The following is a 19,951-nucleotide window of genomic DNA, read 5'->3' on the forward strand; positions in this document are numbered from 1 at the left end:
TATGCCTCCTCCTCCAACACTAAGCACAGAGGTGTCCTCATATTATTGAAAAACTCCCTACCTTTTGATGTTGACAAATGTATTACAGATGATGACGGTTGCTATATTATTCTAACTGGGAGTTTCCAATCGCTCCAATATTGTATAATTAACGTATACTCACCTCCGGAGTCCCCCATGCAACTCATGAATGAAATACTTCAAAAAATACATGAGCTACCCCCCTGCCCAATATTGTGGGCGGGAGACTTCAACATTGCTCCCAACCCAACAATAGATAGATCTCATCCTACCAGCACTGCTAGGCAAAGGCAACTATCTAAATCCTTACACACGGCGTTAGCATCAATTCAGCTGGTCGATACCTGGAGGGAACATAACGCCACTAACCGTGGCTACACCTTTTATTCTTCAGCCCACCAGACATACTCTAGAATCGACATGATCTATATCTCATCATCTCTGATCCCCAACCTTATTTTCTCCCGTCATGTTATAAGCTCGTGGTCTGACCATGACATCGTCTGGACAGCATGCAGTTCTTTAATAACCCCACTAGCACGTCCACCCTGGAGACTTAACGAAAGCCTCCTAACCGATAACGAAACCATACTAGACCTTGAGGAAAAATTGCAAGACTACTTCCGAATAAACGATACTGACAACATCAAACCAGATATCCTTTGGCTTGCCCACAAACCTGTGATTAGGGGGTATCTGATTAAAATAGCTTCTCAGAAAAAAAGAAGTAAAACCAATACACAACTAAACCTAGAACATAAACTCTCTCAACTCCAACGAGCTCACGCATGTTCTCCCTCCAGGTATCTCCAAAAACAAATCGCTGATACACAAACTCAAATAGAAATCCTCCTTTCAGAACGTGTAGAAAAAGCAATCAGATGGACCAAGTCCAAACAATACGTACAGTATAACAAACCCAACACCTGGTTGGCCAGAAAGTTGCGCCACACTCAAGCAATCAATAAAATCTTAAAGATACGCACCAAATCAGGATCCTTAACCTCTGATCCCCTTAAAATACACTCTGAGTTTGCAGAATATTATAAAAAACTATACTCCGCCAAACCTCCTAGTAGGGAAGACCCACTGACTCCCCCCTTTTTTCAGCAGCTGAGGACCACACACTTACTCCCAGAGAAATCCCAAGCACTTAACATCCCCGTCACAGACCTAGAAATTATGCTTGCCATTAAAAAACTCAAAACGGGCAAATCCCCAGGCCCAGATGGCTTCTCAGCCCCATACTACAAAAAACTCAAGAAAGTACTAACTCCATATCTTAAACGTCTATTTAACTCTATTCTCGACGGAAAAACCCCTCACCCTGAATTTTTACAATCCGTCATAGCCGTTATCCCCAAGCCACAGAGAGACCCCCTAGACATAAAAAACTACAGACCAATTTCTCTCCTCAATATTGATTACAAATTGCTAACCTCGATCTTAGTAGCAAGAATAAACAAGGTCCTAAACCCACTGGTCCACAGAGATCAGGTGGGCTTCATCCCCTCCCGCCAGGCCCCTGACAATGTCAGAAAAGTAGTTAATCTCCTCCACATAGCCAATTCCCATAAAACACCACTCGCCTTACTCGCCCTTGATATGGAAAAGGCATTCGATACCATTGACTGGCCATTTATGCTTATAGCCTTGCAAAGGGCGGGGATAAATGGCTCATTTCTTCAAGCGGTTCAATGTCTGTATTCAAACCCCTCAGCCCAACTTAAACTCCCCTCTAGCGCTCCCACGAACATCCCCATACAGCGGGGCACTAGACAGGGGTGTCCCTTATCCCCTGCAATCTTCGCCCTAGTCATCGAGCCCCTTGCCAACAAAATCAGAGCGTCTCCAGATATACAAGGTCTTAAGGTAGGCAACAGGGAATACAAGGCCAATTTATTTGCCGATGACCTCCTCCTCACTCTGACCTCTCCCCATACTTCAATCCCCAACCTGCTCAAAGTAGTTAAACAATTTGGCTCCATTTCGGGCCTTTGCCTGAACATGAACAAATCAGAGATACTCCTATCCAACCTTACCGCACAAAGTGCGTCGTCCCTGGCCACCAGTCTGGGACTACAACTTAGAACAAACTATCTAACGTACCTGGGAATTAAAATACCAGCTAACCCCAAAAATCTCTATGCTCTAAACTACAAACCTATGCTACTCGAACTCCAACGGAACCTCTCAAGGTGGAACACCCCTTCCATCTCCTGGACAGGCCGAATACAAGCGGTTCGTATGAACCTTCTACCGCGCCTACTTTACTTATTCAGAACATTACCAATACAGGTAACTAAGCTATCACTTAGAAATCTACAGACACTTATCTTTAAATTTATTTCTAATAATAAAAAAAGCAGAATAAACCAAAAAGTAATGCACATGAATAGATCCAGAGGGGGATTAGGTGTTCCAGACCTCTTTAACTACTACCGAGCGGCACAAATTGCCCAAATAGCCCAAATCCACTCACAACACAACCGCCCACTCTGGGCAGATATTGAAGATGCCCTACTTTACCCAGTATCCTTCTCCTCGCTACAGTGGGCGCTGAAAGCTCCACAGACCAAACAATTAATTAAGTCACCTCTGACTGCCCATTCATTACAAATATGGAACCGTATTAAATTTAACAAAAACCTACAATCCCCCCTCCCGAAACAATTCCCGATATTTAACAACTTAGCCTTCCCACCGGGCCTTGAACCCCGTACCTTTCAATGGTGGACACAAAAAGGAATCACTACCATAGAAAAACTCTTGATAAACGACAAGATACCAACGTGGCAACAATTCTGCTCAACCACTTCGTTCCCCCCTACCGAATTCTTCAGAGCTATACAAATCTTCCACTTCCTGAAATCCCTCGCAACCGAGCCTAACACCACACTTACCCGCACTCCATATGAAGCCTGGTGCTCACTACGCCCACTAGAAGGAGGACTGATCTCATACATATACTCAATGCTATCACAGCCCCCAGACTTTTATAAACTAAAACCCATGATTGATTGGGAGACAGACCTAGGACGAACACTACCTGATAAATCCTGGACAAAATGTTGCCTCACACTAACCAAAGGTAGCAACTATTATTCACATATTGAGACGAATTATAAAATCCTCCACCGTACCTACTTAACACCCCAGAAACTCCACAGGTTCTCAAACTCCACATCACCACTCTGCTTCAGGGGCTGTGGCCAAACCGGCGATATAACACACATCTGGTGGTTTTGCCCAGTTGCACAGAAATTCTGGCAGGACATCACGTCCGCCATAAGCACTGCTCTTGAGGTCCCCCTATCCCCAGACCCATTCCAACTTTTACTCGGCAATAAACCACAAAAGTGGAAATATCCCAACCACAGGCTAGCCCAACATATTGCCAAGGCTGCTAGATTGCATATTGCGAGGCAATGGCAAAAACCATTTCTCTCCATCGCACTAACCGATCTTATAGTTAAGGATATTTTAATATCAGAAAGGCTGAATGCAATACTCAATGATACAACACTATCCTTCACTAGAACTTGGCAGCCCTGGCTCTCTGCCGCCACATCAACAGGTCTAAGATCATGTGCCTTGTCCTTCTAAAAACTGTACCATACAAAGCTACTAAAGAGAACTAATTGTTAACTTGATTCTGTGTCATGTTTGTAACTGTTAACGTTAATGTTCAAACTGCCTTGTTCACCCAATAAGTGTAACATGTGATTACGCCCTTTGCCAAGGGCAACGACAAAAGCAATCTTGTTTTTTATTGAAAACCTTAATAAAACGTTTGAAACTAAAAAAAAATTGTTTTTACTTCAGTATCTTCATTAGCACTAATGCCCTACCTGAAACGCCACATCCCCACGGCTGATATTGCCATTAATCACCCCGATATACCCGGGGGAAGATTTGGGCAGCGCTTCCTTGTAGAGGCAGAGCTTTAGACAGTAGCTCTGCCTCTACTCCCGTCAATCTGCGCTGATCGCCGCCTCTCTGTCTTCTTTTACTGAGAGGGACGGGGAGAGGCGGTGATCAGCGCTGATTGACGCGCATGGAGGCAGAGCTACAGCCCAAAAGCTCTGCCTCCCCAGGCAACAAAATCCACTACCAGGAAAGTCATGGATTTTTTTCCTGGGAATTAGGGTGATAGCGATTTCAGCCTCAGGGATGCGGCGTTTTAGGTAGGACATTAGTGCTAATAAGGATACTGAAGTAAAAACCGGGATTTATTTTGGGGGGGGGGGGGACGTCAGAGTCTCTGTAAGATTTTAAATACCCACCTCGGGTTCTCTTTAAAGGACCACTTCAGTAAAACAACTAAGCCGTTAAAATCTGACAGAACTGACAGGTTTTGGACAAGCCCACCTTTTCATGGGGGATTCTCAGGGTTTTCTTTGATGTCAAAAGTATTTCCTGAATGGTACTTAGCAGTCTAACTGCCAAAATAGTGTGCAAGTGAGTAGGAAGGCTGGCTGGTATCTTACTGGTTTGGAAGTTAAACTGCTGTTCAGGAAACAAAGAAAACCCTGAGAAATCACCAAATGAGGAGATAAACTAGTCCAAAACCTGTCGGTTCTGTCATATTTTAACGGATTACTTTTTTCGCTGGAGTGGTCCTTTAAAGAGAACCAAAAGTTTGCTTTCCTAAAACAGAAAGAATTTGCGATAATTCAGGTTGGACTGAGCTTGAGATGTCTCCCAGAGCAACACTGCTGAATATATGCAAATTAACCATTGTACCCTTAGAAGCTAAACACACCTCCAGAACCGCTGGAATGCAATGATGTGTCAGCTTGTTAATTTGTACAGAGCCATAATAATCCAACATGCATACAGACTGTTTCGGATTGTTTAATCCTCATCAGTGCATGGCATGGATTAATTTGGCTCTATGGAGTGGGGCTTGTGAATCCGAGAGGCACAGACTAACCAGCAAGCTCATGGTGACCCAGAACTCCAATGAGTTCTGGGTCACCATGAGCTTGCTGGTTAGTCTGTGCCTTTAAAGAGAACCAGAGACAAAGCACCCTCATGTATTTTATTACATTTATCAGTGGGAACATGACAGTAAACACCTACCCTGCTTTTAGTTTTTCTTATCTGCTTAATTAGTCTATTAGCAGCGGTGATAAGAATCCCTGACTGGCTCAGTCTAGGTTTGACCTGGAATCATGATAGCTGAGTCACTCTTTTGTGGAGTCTTTTCAAGCCCAAGCCTGCCACCTCCTGGCTCAGATTTCCTGCTTTGCATACTGAGAGCTGTGATGACATGGGAGGGGCTGCTGCTGCTGCTGAGAGAGAATCTCTGAAACGGACAAGGCTGCAATATGATCTGTGTGCTCTCAGCATAGATACTGATGATGACTGCAGTTTCATTCCTATGAGAGACTTCCTACAGGCAGCTGCACATCATACCAAAATGAAAGCACACAGATGAAAGGCTGCAGCCTTTCTCATATAGCCTAGATAGCAGCCTAGTCTCATATAGCCTAGACAGCACATCCAGAACAACTCATAACCCGGAAGCAGAAGGGATATGAGCCGGCAACCATATTAGATTTTTCCTGGAGCAATAATGGATAAAAAAACACTAAAAAAGGCACACCAGAGAAGCGAAATTATCAGGTATAGCATTTATTCTTTACAAGCTATCGACTGATATGTTTATTTTGTGTGAAACGTTCATCTCTGGTTCCCTTTAAATATGTTATGCTAAAGGAGTGCAGAATATTTATAGCAGACGTGTTTTATATGTGTGACTGTAGTTTTGATTTAAACCTGCAAAATGACCAGCAAACAGATGCAAGGAATGTAATGGCTGTAAAAACATTTTGAAAATGAGGGTCTTAAAGATATTCAGTCCATTTCAGTCTCCATCAGGCTATAACTTTCTAACACTGTCTGGGGACTGAGACTGGGCATGCACGTTTGGAGAAGGAAATGCTTTCCAGTAGATGGCACTTTCCCCTTTTCACATTACTATTTATGAGGTATTGCTTTGAATTCTGAGATGGCATAAAGCAAAAAGTAATATTTTGGGCATGTGTCCTGTGTATTTTTTTGTTTTACTAATTTTGAAAAAAAATTTTTTTTTTTCAACCAATAGAGAAGTAAACTGCAGAGTTTGTCTCAGCAGTTCCATATCCCAAACTTTCACCATATTCCACCTACTCCCTCCCACTCATTCCTGTTTCCCTAAACTGGGACTGCCGACTCCAATCTCTTTTTTTTTTTTTTTTCGTCTTGTGAACCCCACAGCCTGGTCCACATATGTTTTTTTTTTTATTCACCAAGAGGTATTTCCTGTTAGGTCATCAAGTTGTTAGTTGTAGTTTTCCCAGTGTACCTCCTAGTTGCTCCACACGGTACTAGGGTGTATATTTGACGTGGTCTGTTACCTCAATGCCTTTGTAGTAGCAGACATAATTTTAAAGCAATTCTGAAGTTTTCTATGAACCATAGTTTCCTTAAAATCACTAGGCCTGGAGTGTGTAAGGCCAGCTTCGATGCTGAACCCATCCTTGGCACATTGTCCAGAGTATATTGGAATGGGTAGACAGAAGTTAGGTACCATTGGGATCTGTGTGTGAAGCTATATGGGACGCATTCTTCAGTTACTGTAACTATTTTTAGATCCACTTCAGAGTTCCCTAATAATAGGGCCTAGCTCACATGGAAAGTTGAGAAACTGTGTGTTCACCACTTATAAGCTGCCTTCAACCACTCAGATGTTAGCACATAGTTGTCAGGTATGACAGAGCAGTTAACAGGAATTAGTCAAAACTTGGGAAATCCACACTGTGATGGTTGTAGGGCACTTTGTCATTAATGGCGTATATGCAAAACTGCTAATGAACCAAATTGCAACTGGTTTAGCAAAGCATTTCTACACTGTTCAAAAGATGTCCTTGTGCAGTTATATTGCAGAGGTTCAGACACCTGAAATGAGGGGGATATGGAGGCTGCCATATTTCTTTCTCTTTAAGAAATACCAGCTGCCCTGCTGACCTTTCTGGCATCAGTAGTGTATGAATCGCACACCTGAAGCAAGTATGAGGCTAATTTAGTCAGAGGTTAGTCAGAAATATCTGATCTACATGCTAATTCAAGGGCCTTAGTTAAATGTATTAGAGAATTAGCAGGACAGCCAGGAAATTTGCATTGTTTAAAAGAAAATGAATGTCAGCTTCCATATCCCTCTCACTTCAGGTGTGCTTTAAATAAAACCTGAACTGAAAATTAAGTCAAAATAAGCATACACAAGTCATACTTGCCTCCAATGAAGTCTACTCCTCAGTCTCTTTCTCCTCTCCTGCGTCCTGTTTGTTCACGGTGATCAAGGGAATTTTCCGTCCTCCATTTTGAAAATGGCCATTACCCATAACCGCTTTCTGGTCAGCACACAGTTAAACTGTAACATCGCCCACTTGAGCCATAGGGAAACATGGACATTACCTGGTACATCAGTTGTCCCCTCAGCTATAACTGACAGCAACTGATATTTTACTGACAGCAACTGATCTATTTAAAATCTGACAAAATATTGTCAGAACTGGAAGGGATTATTGTCCGAAGAAAATGGTGAGCTTCTGAGAGGAACTGAGGGCAAGGTAACTATGTAATGTTCATTTGAAGTTACCTCATGTGTTTATTTTAAATATTTTTACTCAGTACAGGTTCCCTTTAACCCCTGTCCAGTGCATGCAGAGTTTGGGAACTGTAACTGAAATGTGGCAGTTAATAAATGCCATACAACTACAGAGCATAACCGCCTACTTAAAGAGGAACTCCAGTGAAAATAATGTAATTAAAAAGTGCTTCAATTTTAGTCAGTGTTTTCCCATTGTAAAATCTTTTAAATCCCTGATTTATCACATGGGGACATTTTTACTGCTGGCAGGTGATATAGCCTAAGGCGGCCCTTCTGGGGGGGCGGCACCCACCCGTCCGTGGGTATGGGGGGCCGCCCGAGCTGAAGGGGATAGCGGGCAGGAAGGGGGTATTGGGCCTAGCGGCGGGGAGGGGGGTCAGACCCCCCCTCCCTCGCCTGGGTCCCCCCTCCTCCGCTCCCCTCCAGCTTTAAAAAAGTTGCGTTGCTGCAGCTAGCTATTGTAAGAGGCAACGGGCGGGGATCACTCACCTCTTCCTCGTTCCAGCGTGCGCTCCACTGACGTCACTTCCTGCTACGCTGTGGGCGTAGCAGGAAGTGACGTCAGTGGAGCTCACGCTGGAACGAGGAAGAGGTGAGTGATCCCCGCCCGTTGCCTCTTACAATAGCTAGCTCCAGCAACGCAACTTTTTTAAAGCTGGAGGGGAGCGGAGGACGGTGGACCCAGGCGAGAGAGGGGGGGTCCGACACCCCCCCCCCCCCCGCCACTAGGCCCAATACCCCCTTCCTGCCTGCTATCCCCTCCAGCTCGGGTGGCCCCCCACACCCACGGCCTGGGGGGGCGGCGGCGATTTCTTTAAAGATTGCCTCAGGCGGCAAAAAGTCTAGGGCCGGGCCTGGATGTAGCTGCTGCTTGTTTTTTTGGCAGTTGGAAACGGCTGTAAACAGCTATTTCCCACAATGCAGCAAGGTTCACAGACAGGAAACCATGGTCCTCAGAGTTTCGCCACAATATCAGCCATACAGAGCCCCCTGATGATCCGTTTGTGAAAAGGAATAGATTTCTCATGTAAAAGAGGGTACGGCTACAGATTGGGATGAAGTTCAATTCTTGGCAGCAGAGCCTATCTGGACGAACATGCTCGTCCAGATAGGCTGAACTGGTTGCAATGTGCAAACACTGACTAATCATAATTATTGTAAAAATGAAGCACTTTTTTTATTACATTATTTTTACTGGAGTTCCTCTTTAAACATTCAGTTTCATATACAGGATAGGGGTTGGCTTGAGTTCTGCGCTCGACTGCTTAGTAACTGCAAGATTAATCCACACAAAGACTATCCAGCCTAAAATCATGTCTCTCTTCTTTGTTTTAGTGACAGTTCTTGCCATATTTCATGAGTTACAAGTTGATGTTGAGCTCTACGCCATTCTTTTTGGTGAAAGCGTCCTGAATGATGCAGTTGCCATAGTATTGTCCTCGTAAGTCCTAAAAGTACAACGTTTTAAAGAATTAGTGCTCTATTAGCACTTAGTATGTTGGATGTTTTCTAGACCAGCAACACAATGAAGAAATGTCAAGTATTTTTTTTTTCTTCTGCTAAGTTGACTTTCAGTATTAACTTTTTAAAACAAGCTTTCCACCTTTTCTTTCAGGTCAATAGTTGCATATCAGCCAGCTGGAGACAACACTCATACATTTGATATCACAGCCATGTTCAAGTCAGTGGGGATATTCCTGGGTATCTTCAGTGGATCATTTGCCATGGGAGCAGCCACCGGAATAGTCACTGCACTGATATCCTTGTGTGCGTGTGTGTATGTGTGCACTTTTGTCTGTATATATCTGTATATATTTCTGGTATATAGAAAAACAAAATTAGATCATTGTATGTTTTAAGTTACAAATTTTAAAGTGACACTGAAGCAAAAAAAAAGTTATAATGAATTGTAATTGTAGTACAGATAATTAATATTTTTCAGTTATATAGTTTTTTTTTCTATAACACTGCATCATTCTGTCATATTTGCAATAACAAACTATGAAACAGAGCAGAGCTTTTGACCCTTTGAACTGCTTCAGGAAATATGACTGTCTCTGACCCAAGTTGGGTCGAATAGCTCAGAGAAGCTCCTTTGCATAAATAACTGAAGTTTCTTTACTCTTCCTGTACTGGAAAAACTTTGGTCTTTGCTGCTATTGCTCTATTTCTTAGCTGTACTACACATAATATTCATTACAGGGCTGTGGAGTCTTTACAACAATCTTCCGACTCCGACTACTCAGTTTATGAAACTCTGACTCCAGGTACCCAAAATGACTCTGACTCCTCGACTCCGACTCCTTACTCTAATACTTAACAGAGATGTGGATTTTGTACAAAAAAACATCCGACTCCTCAATTTATGAAATCGACTCCGACTCCGGTTGCCCAAAATTGCCTTGACTCCAACTCTGCCTCCACAGCCCTGATTCATTCTCTCATAAGTTTATTTTCACTTCAGATTCCCTTTAAGCTTCCTAAAATATGATCCTGATGATCCTTAACACTTTTTCTCACGTAACCAAGTTCACCAAGCTGCGGGAATTCCAGCTGCTGGAGACTGGCCTGTTTTTCTTGATGTCCTGGAGCACATTCCTCCTGGCTGAAGCATGCGGTTACACAGGTATGCCGGGTGGGGGCTACATCCCTTACTGCTTTATGTGCAGCTACAGAATGACACTCTAGATAGTTCAAGGGTCATCCGCTGCTGTGACTTGCCAGCCTATCGGCTATTAGCAACCGTAAAAATATGATTTTATTTAAAAATTTGCTGAATTTTTCAATGGTATTTCTAATTGGGCTGTTAGAGGTTCCTTGTTGCTTTTACCTGAGTCAAGAAAGGTTTACGTGAACCATGACAAAAATAAATAAGTAGTCTGATCCCGGTGTGTCAATGAACTAATATTCCTTCCAGCCAGCAATGTGATTTGTCAAAATGTTTAGTGTTGATAAAGTTGGCCAAATTAATACAGGTGAAATGTAGGACAAAAATGGGGTTCACATATGTCTACTTTGCATGCATTTTTCCACAACGTGTATTCACATTAGAAGGGGCGGGCAATGTAAATCAATGAGCTCATTCACATCTAATGCGTATTTTTACATGTGGGGGGGAAATCTCTTCACACACCGCATGTGTTGCACTTTTAACATGACAGTGAGCTTGGAGCTCTAGTGGCCAGTTCACTAGCCCCTGGGGAGATATGGGGACTGGAGCTGGAGTGAGGAAAGGTAGGTATGTTTTCATTGGCGCACCCTGTTCTGGGAGTTGTGGTGGCATACTGGGGGAAGAAGGTCTGCTAATCAGTGGGCCAAGGCTTTTAGCCTATTTTTAGGCCAAAAGTGTGTTGTGTGTGTCCTTATCCGTGAGGCGGTTTATGCATGGGGATATACATTATGCAAAAAATATGTGCATGTTTTTAATGCATACGAGTGTGAACCCACCCTTCGAGATTTATAGACGGCTGGTACCTAAAGTATTTAAAAAATAGTAGATATCCCTCTGCACTAGGTTGCATAGACCTGCAGCCATCCAGTGCACAATAAATCAAACACAAAGGGTCAGCTCTCCGGTCCACAAAATAAAATCCAATTCTTTAAAAAAACGGTCCAGAAACTAGTACTCACATTGTGGGTCCTTGCAAATAGGACCCTAGTGTGTTAACAAGCCTTCATCAATAGTGTGCATAAAGTTCTAAGTGCACGTATACAATAATTGGAAGTATATAAATGCCCACTTCTCGTACCAATTACTTTATATTTGTGCTTTTCAAACAATACCAGTTGCCTGGCAGCCCTGCTGATCTATTTGACTGCAGTAGTGTCTAAACAACACAAGAAACAAGCATGCAGCTTATCTTGTAAGATCTGACAAGAATGTCAAACATCTGATCTGTATGCTTGACAGGGGCTATGGCTAAACGTATTAGAGACAGAGGATCAGCAGGACAGCCAGGCAACTGGTATTGCTTAATAAGAAATAAATGTCATGCTCCATATCTCTCATTACAGTTTAATTATAGATGGCACTTCTCATTTCTCATTGTTCTTCAAAACTAGTTTTTCTACTTTGTGTTTTATCCTAGAACACTGACGCATAGTACAAAATGTAAGTCTAAAAATATTAGTTTAGTACCCCAATTAGATGAAACGCCTTTCAGCCTGTTCAGCCTGTTCAGCTGTATATTCCTATTAACCATTTACTGACATCCTAACGTATTAAAACGTCATGCTTACCGCTATTAACGGCAACATGACGTTTTAATACGTCCCGCGTTCCCGCCGATGCTACCGCCATGTGTGCGCCGCTACCGCCGCTTTTTCCGTCGGGCTTCCGTGCTGGGTGATTGGGGAAGAGGACTGAATGGTCCTCTACCCAATCGCAGTGCCTGGAGTGAATGGACGTGACCGTGAACAGCGGCTACGTCCATTCACAATAACAGGAAATGTAACAATTAAATAAAGTGAAGAAAAAAAAAGTGAACATTTCCTATGTGTTCACTAGCGCCATCTTGTGGCCAAAAAGTACATTACACCTACAAAATACATTCATTTTCAAGTACATACAGATCTTAATAAAATTACACTTCCAACCCCCCCCCCCCCCCCCCCCAAAAAAAAAAAAACTTGTAAAAAAAAAAAAAAATCAGCTAAAAATAGATAAATAAATAGTTGCCTTAGGGACTCAGCTTTGTTAATTTATATTTTATGGGGGGAAATTAATTTTATTACATAGGGGCTTGTAATTATGGCCAGAATAGAAAAAAAACAGAAAAATAACACTTATATTTCAAAATAATATACTGTCGCCATACATTGTGATAGGGACATCATTTAAACTGTTTAATAATCGGGACAACTTGGCAAATAAAACGTGTTTGTTTTATCCACAGGAGAATGTTTAATTTTAAAACTATAATGGTTGAAAACTGAGAAATAATGATTTTTTTTCTTTTTTTTTCTGTTTTTCCTCATTAAAACGCATTTAGAATAAAAAAATTCTTAGCAAAATGTACTATCCACAGAAAGCCTAATTGGTGGCGAAAAAAACGAGGTATAGATCATTTTCTTGTGATAAGTAGTAATAAAGTTATTAGGGAATAAAAGGGAGGAGCACTGACAACTGAAAATTGCTCTGGTCCGTTAGGATAAAAACCCTTGGGGGTGAACTGGTTAAAGAACTGTTAGCCATACAATGCATTAATAAAACACACATAAGTAAGTAGATAATTACTTGCTCTACTTAACAGATGTATTGCGCTGTCCACTGTTTAATTCAGATTTAGTAAAATCCAGTGACTTCTGGTTCTGGTGGTGGCCATCTTGGATCCCATATGCTTAAAGGGGTTCTGTGGAGGTTTGGTAAGGATAAAAACCGCCACTTACCTGGGGCTTCTATCAGCCCCCTGTAGCAGTAATGTCCCACGTCGTCGTCCTCCGATCTGCTGTTCGCCGCCGGTCCCGGTCTAGTGCGGCACGCTGTCCAACTGCGGCTGTGTGGCCGTGCTCGCTCCCGCCCACTTCATCAGACAAGAAAGCTTCGTACTGCGCCTGCACAGTAAGCTTCTGATGACGCAAAGGGCAACGCGCATTATTTAGCGATGCCTGGCGAATAATGCCCGGTGCCAGCAGCGGAGAACGACAGATCGGAGGAGGACGGCGTGGGACATTACTGCTGCAGGGGGCTGATAGAAGCCCCAGGTAAGTGGCGGTTTTTATCCTTAGTATTCCCCCACAGAACCCCCTTAAGTATTCCCCCTGGCATCCCCTCTCCTCCCCGCACTATTGCAGAGCACAGCGGGGAGTGAAAAAGGCAGCACAGACTGATTCACCTACTAATAGTTCCAAGCACTGAGGTTCCCGTGCATAATCTCTGCACTACCACCGGAGGCAGTGCAGAGAGTATAGATGGGAACTCCAGCGCGTGGAACCATCAGGAGGTGAGTCTGTGTGTGCTGGCTTTGTCCCTCCCTGGTCTGCTCTCGAATACTGTGGGGAGGAGAAGGAATGCCAAGGGGGCATGCAGGGGGAGAAATATGCTGCTGGATGGCGGACATGGCACACTGCAGGAGGGGGGCCGAGGAGAGAGTCAGGGGACAGTTTCTGGCCCCCCTTCCTGCGCCATAGTAGCTGGCAGTGACGAGAGTGACAGACGCTTCAGCCAATCAAGGATTAATTTGCATGTGACGTCACTTCTTTTGCGGCTGCTACTCTGCGTACCATATTAGAGCTAGGGGGCATGAGGAATAAAAATCAATCAGCAAAAAGGTGAGATTGATTTTAGACTTTTATATTGCCTCTTTAGCATCCATTTTACTTGTAAAACAGCTTCTTATAGAGAATTGATTTTAGATTTTATGCCTAACAGTTACTCTTTAAAGAGAACCAGAGACAAAGCTTTCTCATGTATTTTACCATATATATCAATGGGAACATGACAGTAAACACCTACTCTGCTCATTTTCATTCTTCTCTGTGAAATCTGCCTGTTATCAGCCCTGATAAGAATCCCCTACTGAGCATTCAGTCTAGCTTTCACCAGAATGATTATAGCTGAGTCTATCTTCTGTGATGTCTTTTCAAGCCCAAGTCTGCCCCCTTGTGGCTCTGTTTTCCTGCTATTTATCCTCGAAGTAGCAAAGCAGAGCCACAAGAGGGCAGACTTGGGCTTGAAAAGCCCAAGTCTGCCTTCTAGGAAACCATGGCAACTGAGCCGGAATGGAATCAAGTAAAGTATATGCCTCCCTGTCTGCCACTCACCTCGTGAAGCATTTGGGGGGCTGGGGACTAACCTTCAGGAAGGAGCCCCACAGGTTAAATTTGCTCTTTGGACGCTTAAACCAGCCCTACCAAAGTTATTGCATGATTGATAAGTATCTGCTGCCTATACATCTTGGCATTGAAGAGACCATCAATTCTGCCACACTCCATGTACAGAAAAACCGCCACAAATTTGCAAGGAACAGATGATCTATTCTTACCTGTTGTCCGCAGATATCAGCAAGCTGGTTACTAAGCTTTGCAGCAATAGTGTTCTAGGTTTGAATCTTGTTCAGGACACTGCCTGCTGCTGCATGGAATTTTCATATTCTCTGTGTTTGTGCATTTCTTACATTTCCTCTGTTTTGAATCCCACAGACCAAAAACAGATGGGCAGGTTAATTGGCTTACCTCTAAAACTGTCCCTACTAGGCTTAGTAAGAGACTTTACAGTGCAACTAATGTAAGGAAAAATTAGGTTCCTGGCCTCTCCGAAGGACAGTTAGTGACACAAAAAGTTTAATGCACTCTGTAATATACTGCAGAAAATGTGTCAATACTACATAAAGTCATAAGGAAAATGTTCTCCTGTGTTTGCAGGTGTGGTCGCAGTTTTGTTTTGTGGCATCACCCAGGCACATTACACCTACAACAATTTATCTACAGAGTCCCAAATTCGAACAAAACAGGTATGAGTTTCTATAGTAATAAATGTTAAAGGAATATTGAACTCAAAATCATAATGTCGGAATCGTGACACTTACAGGCCTGGTCAGTTATCATTCACTGTGTTGTTATATGTATATGTTATATCTCCGCACGCTGAAATTTGAGGTCTGTCTAATAGAGAGGGTCCACTTTCCTTAAATGTATGAACAGATGTGGAACTGCCATAGATTAGGTTTTACTTGAAATCCTACATTAAAAAAAATTCTGGATACATTTTTGTTTTCGGTTTTAATTCATTTTTTTTCTTAGTTTTTCTTATAAATTGTACATTTAAAGGGAATCTGAAGTGAAAATAAACATATATATATATATATATATATATATATATATATATATATATATATATATATATATATATATATATATATATATATATATATATATATAAAATGACTTGTATGTGTAGTACACCTAAGGAATAGAACATTAGTAGCCAAGATAGGAGTCTCATTGTTTCCAGTACAGGAAGAGTTAAGAAACTACACTTATGCAAAATAGCGTCTCTGAGCTCTGTGACTAATTTTGTCAGAGAGCTAAATGCTGTATTCTGAAGCTTTTATACGTCAAAGAAACAGTGAAAGAGAACTTCAGATAAGATTTTTCTGCAGGGAAGTTCAGACTTATTACCGGTAGTTCTGCTCTGTTTCATAGTTTAAAATGCAGAGTGTAGTTTGTAAACTGCAAATATTAGAGAATGATGCAATGTTATAAAAAAAACAACTACTATATAACTGAAAATAAAAATGAGCTGCTTTTCTTTGCTACTAATCTATTTCCTAGCGGTACTACATATACAATTCATTATGTCATGTTTTGTCTTTCGCTTCAGTGTCACTTTAAGATGACCTATGCAGTAGGGATGATCGGAAAGAGCAAATTCCATTCTGCCGGAATTTGCGGATTCCGCCAGCACTGAATTCCGTCGCTATGAAAATACCGCCGGATTTTTGCGACATTCCGCTGAATTCTGGATTCCGGCGGAAAAATTAAAATCATCGCAAATGGAACCTTGTTTATGCTATATGGTAGCCCACAGACCCTATTGACTGTTCCCTTCGTCCTTTTTCTCCTTTCTCCCTTCCTCCTTACATACCTTGGCCGGGAATTGAACCCAGGTCTAGTGCTCGGTAGGTAGCTTTCTTTACCACTATACCACCACCAACACTACATGCTGAAGCCAGCCTGGCATGTACCATTATGATATATCCAAGAGAAAAATGAGCTTTCTTAGGGATTTGTAGGATGTCAAAAGCCAACTCCCATACATTGGCCAGGCCCAGGAATTGAACCCAGGCCTACCGCTCTGTAGGCTGCTATCCTAACCATTATACCACCAACACACTACAATGCTACATGCTGGAGCCAGCCTAGCATATACCATTGTGATATATCCAAGAGAAAAATGAGCTTGCTTAGGGAATTGTAGGATTTCAAAAGCCAGCTTACATACATTGGCCGTGAATTGAACACAGGTCTAGTGTTCGGTAGGCAGGCTTGCATACATTCCCGGCCAATGTTTGTAAGCTGGCTTTTGAAATCCTACAATTCCCTAAGCAAGCTCATTTTTCTCTTGGATATATCACAATGGTACATGCTAGGCTGGCTTCAGCATGTAGCATTGTAGTGTGTTGTGTTGGTGGTATAATGGTTAGGATAGCAGCCTACCAAGCACTAGACCTGGGTTCAATTCCCGGCCAATGTTTGAAATCCTACAACCCTTCAAAATGAAAGCATTCAATAATGGACTGACACTACTTGAAAGACCCTGACTTTGGCATATCACTTGCAACACAGTGTCACACTAATTGCTTACTGCAGTAGGATAAAAAAAACTGCACACCATTGGCTGCAAACCACATTTTATCCAATATGCAGGACTGTCAGGATGCCAGTATCCATCTGGACTGTTTTCACATGAATAGATTACTCCTGACTTCTTCTGTCTACTGAGGACCATTTCCTCGTTTCTATGTTCTGCATACGAACACGAGTCACATGTACCCACACACAGGCGCACTACAAAAGGAGCATTGGGGCGCCAGTTAAAGTAGACCCGAACTCATGCACAGGACAGAAGGGAAACCTAGAGAAATTCACCCTGTGTGTATTCAGAGAGTTTAGCCTGTTTAATTCCCCCTCATTTGTGTCTACGCTCAAGTTGTAATTTGACCCTCCCCTGTGTCACATGACGGCCTATGGCAGATAAGCCCATTTGAAAGCACAGGCCGTAAACCATATGTCTGCTTCCATGAATCAGGAAGTAGAAACAATGCATATTTGTTTTAGGATTTGTATCAGATGTAACAAATGGTTTTTTTTTTTTTAGTTTTTTTAAGGTTATTATGCTGTTGAGTATCTTTTAGAGCAGAGAGGAGGTTATAGTTTATAGGGCACTCCTCAAGCCAAATACTTTTTTGTTTTTGTTTTAATACTCTAATTCCCTATAAACTAAACAAGCCTCGCCCACAGCTTTTCAGAGTGCCTAGGCATTTTCAGACAGTAGCAAGGGCTTACAGGAGCTCAGTCTGGGCAGGAGGGGGGGGGGGAGGTGTTACTAGCCAGAGATTTCAGAGGCAGAGGGGAGGAGGGAGTAGGAGAGGGGGCTGAATTTACACACAGGCAAGCTGATAGCATCTCCAGCCCTTAGCCTGCGACAAACAGAACATGGCTGCCCTCATTGTATCACAGGAATAAATAACCATAAACTTTTGAAACTTTTGCAGCTGAGATATGCTGTGTAAACTATCTAAACTTTAGATAAGATATATAGACAAGTTACTTGTTAGTTAGTTTTTCATCTCGGATTCATTCTCGCTTTAAAAAAAAAAAAAAGCAAAAAGCATCAATATTTAGGATAAAGTGGAAAAGACATAGGGGCTGCTGCTTTTTTCCCTCCTTAGTTTGTGTTAGGTTGTAAAATTTCCTCTTCATTTCCTGTCTTGGTGACATTAAGGACATGACTATGTGCTGAGCGACTTCCTATTTTCCCTCCCTGGTGTGCATTCTATGTTGCTATGCAAACTGTCACTAACTGCTGTGAATGTATATATAGAGAAATGTCTTTTGTAGAGCAGAACAAAGAAGTCTGTCGAAATAAACTGTGTTCTGCTGGGGCAGGAAGTTAGTTGAAATCCTGTTCTGCTCTCACTTAACTGTCTTAAAAGAAAATTCAGAAGACATAGCCAACGTTAAATCAGTTATAGAAATATTTTTTTCAGACGGATCCCTGTAGGTGACAGTCCTCATACATGTGAACAAAGCTTAAGATACACCAACTTTACAGGGAGAGCATAGTTAAATGCCCTTTCAAAGCTTAAAGGGACACTGAGCACCTTTAGAAAACATAATTTGCATTTACCTGGGGCTTCCAGCCCACCATAGGCCATGAGGTCCCCCGGTGTCCTTCTGGCTCCTCTCTCGATCCCACAGGCAGCTCCATTAATTGGTGCGGTGGCTGGATGGTGTACTGGTTAAGGGCTCTGTCTCTGACATGGGAGACCTGGGTTCGAATCTCGGCTCTGCCTGTTCAGTAAGCCAGTAATTCAGTAAGGAGTTCATTGGGCAAGACTCCCTAACACTGCTACTGCCTACTGAGTGCGCTCTAGTGGCTGCCTCGCAAGCGCTTTGAGTCCGACAGGAGAAAGGCGCTATACAAATACTGCCATTATTATTATCTCCGTTTGAATTCGCCAGTACGAGTCCCTGCCATGCACGCTATGTGTTATCACGCCGTCAGCGTGAGAGTCCTGTGCATGCGTGATTCTCTAACTCTGAATCACGCAGGCGCATGACTCTCACGTCGGCCAGCGTGATGACACATAGCGTGCGTGGCGGAGACTCGTACTGGCAACTTCAGGCAGGAGTCACTGTTTAACAGAGCCGCCTGTGGGATCGAGAGAGTAGCCAGAAGGACGCTGGGGGATCTCAAGATCTACAGTGGGCTGGAGGGAGCCCCAGGTAAGTGCAAATTGTGTTTTTTTTAAAGGTGTTCAGTATTCCTTTAATCTCTGCTTTAAAAGGGCATTTAAAGAAACACTGAAGTCTCCTAAAATTCATCTTTTTCTTGCAAAAACCTCTTTGACGTTATTGCCCTAACTAAAACGCTGCATCCCAGCGGAAGAGACCGCCAGTCATGGGAGAAGAGACCGCCAGTCATGGGAGACACCGCCAGCTATATAGGGGACTATAGTTAGGCTCCTTATTTTTTCAAGTATAAAAAAAATATAAATTTTGTTTAATCTTTTATTTTATTTCCCTGTCTAATGACACTTCATAAAGTTGTCCTTTTAAATCAGGTGGCTGAAATACTACAGCATAACTTTGATAGCCCAGCAGCACTATTGATGCACATATTTGCTTTGAAGGAATGCTGGGTATCTTGAAAGTTGCTTCTATGAAGGTATGCTGGGTATTGTGACACTCATTGCTATCTAGACATGTTGGGCATTGTGAGAGTCACTGCTGTTAAAGCATGCTGGGTGGTCATGACAGCAGTGACTTTAACCACTTAACGACCGCCCACTGCACAGGGGCGGCCGGAAAGTGGATCCCGCAAGGACCAGCTCATGCCCAGAGGCGGCGGTCCTTGTAGGGGCATGGGCGGAGCGTTCGCGTCATCCGTGACGTGATTCTCCGCCTGGGACTGGCTCCGCCCCCCTCGCGCTGTAACCCGCCGGCCGTTCGGAAGCGCCGGCGGGTTACTAGCACCCGGATCGCCGCATACAAAGTGTATAATACACTTCGTAATGTATACAAAGTGTATTATACAGGCTGCCTCCTGCC

The 19,951-nt window shown here is 42.9% G+C and overlaps 1 protein-coding gene across 2 annotated transcripts in view; it reads left to right on the forward strand.

The window, feature by feature from the left end:
* The window catches only part of SLC9A6 (solute carrier family 9 member A6), a 124,672-nt gene that overhangs the window by 32,870 nt on the left and 71,851 nt on the right, over positions 1-19,951 (forward strand). For both annotated transcript variants that reach the window (XM_068250969.1, XM_068250971.1), the window contains exons 6-9: positions 9,014-9,119; positions 9,294-9,435; positions 10,199-10,304; positions 15,041-15,129. In XM_068250969.1, coding sequence (XP_068107070.1) covers positions 9,014-9,119; positions 9,294-9,435; positions 10,199-10,304; positions 15,041-15,129 — 443 coding nt within the window. The remainder of the gene's footprint in view (positions 1-9,013; positions 9,120-9,293; positions 9,436-10,198; positions 10,305-15,040; positions 15,130-19,951) is intronic.

The sequence above is a fragment of the Hyperolius riggenbachi genome, chromosome 8, assembly GCF_040937935.1.
Source record: "Hyperolius riggenbachi isolate aHypRig1 chromosome 8, aHypRig1.pri, whole genome shotgun sequence".
NCBI lineage: Eukaryota > Metazoa > Chordata > Amphibia > Anura > Hyperoliidae > Hyperolius > Hyperolius riggenbachi.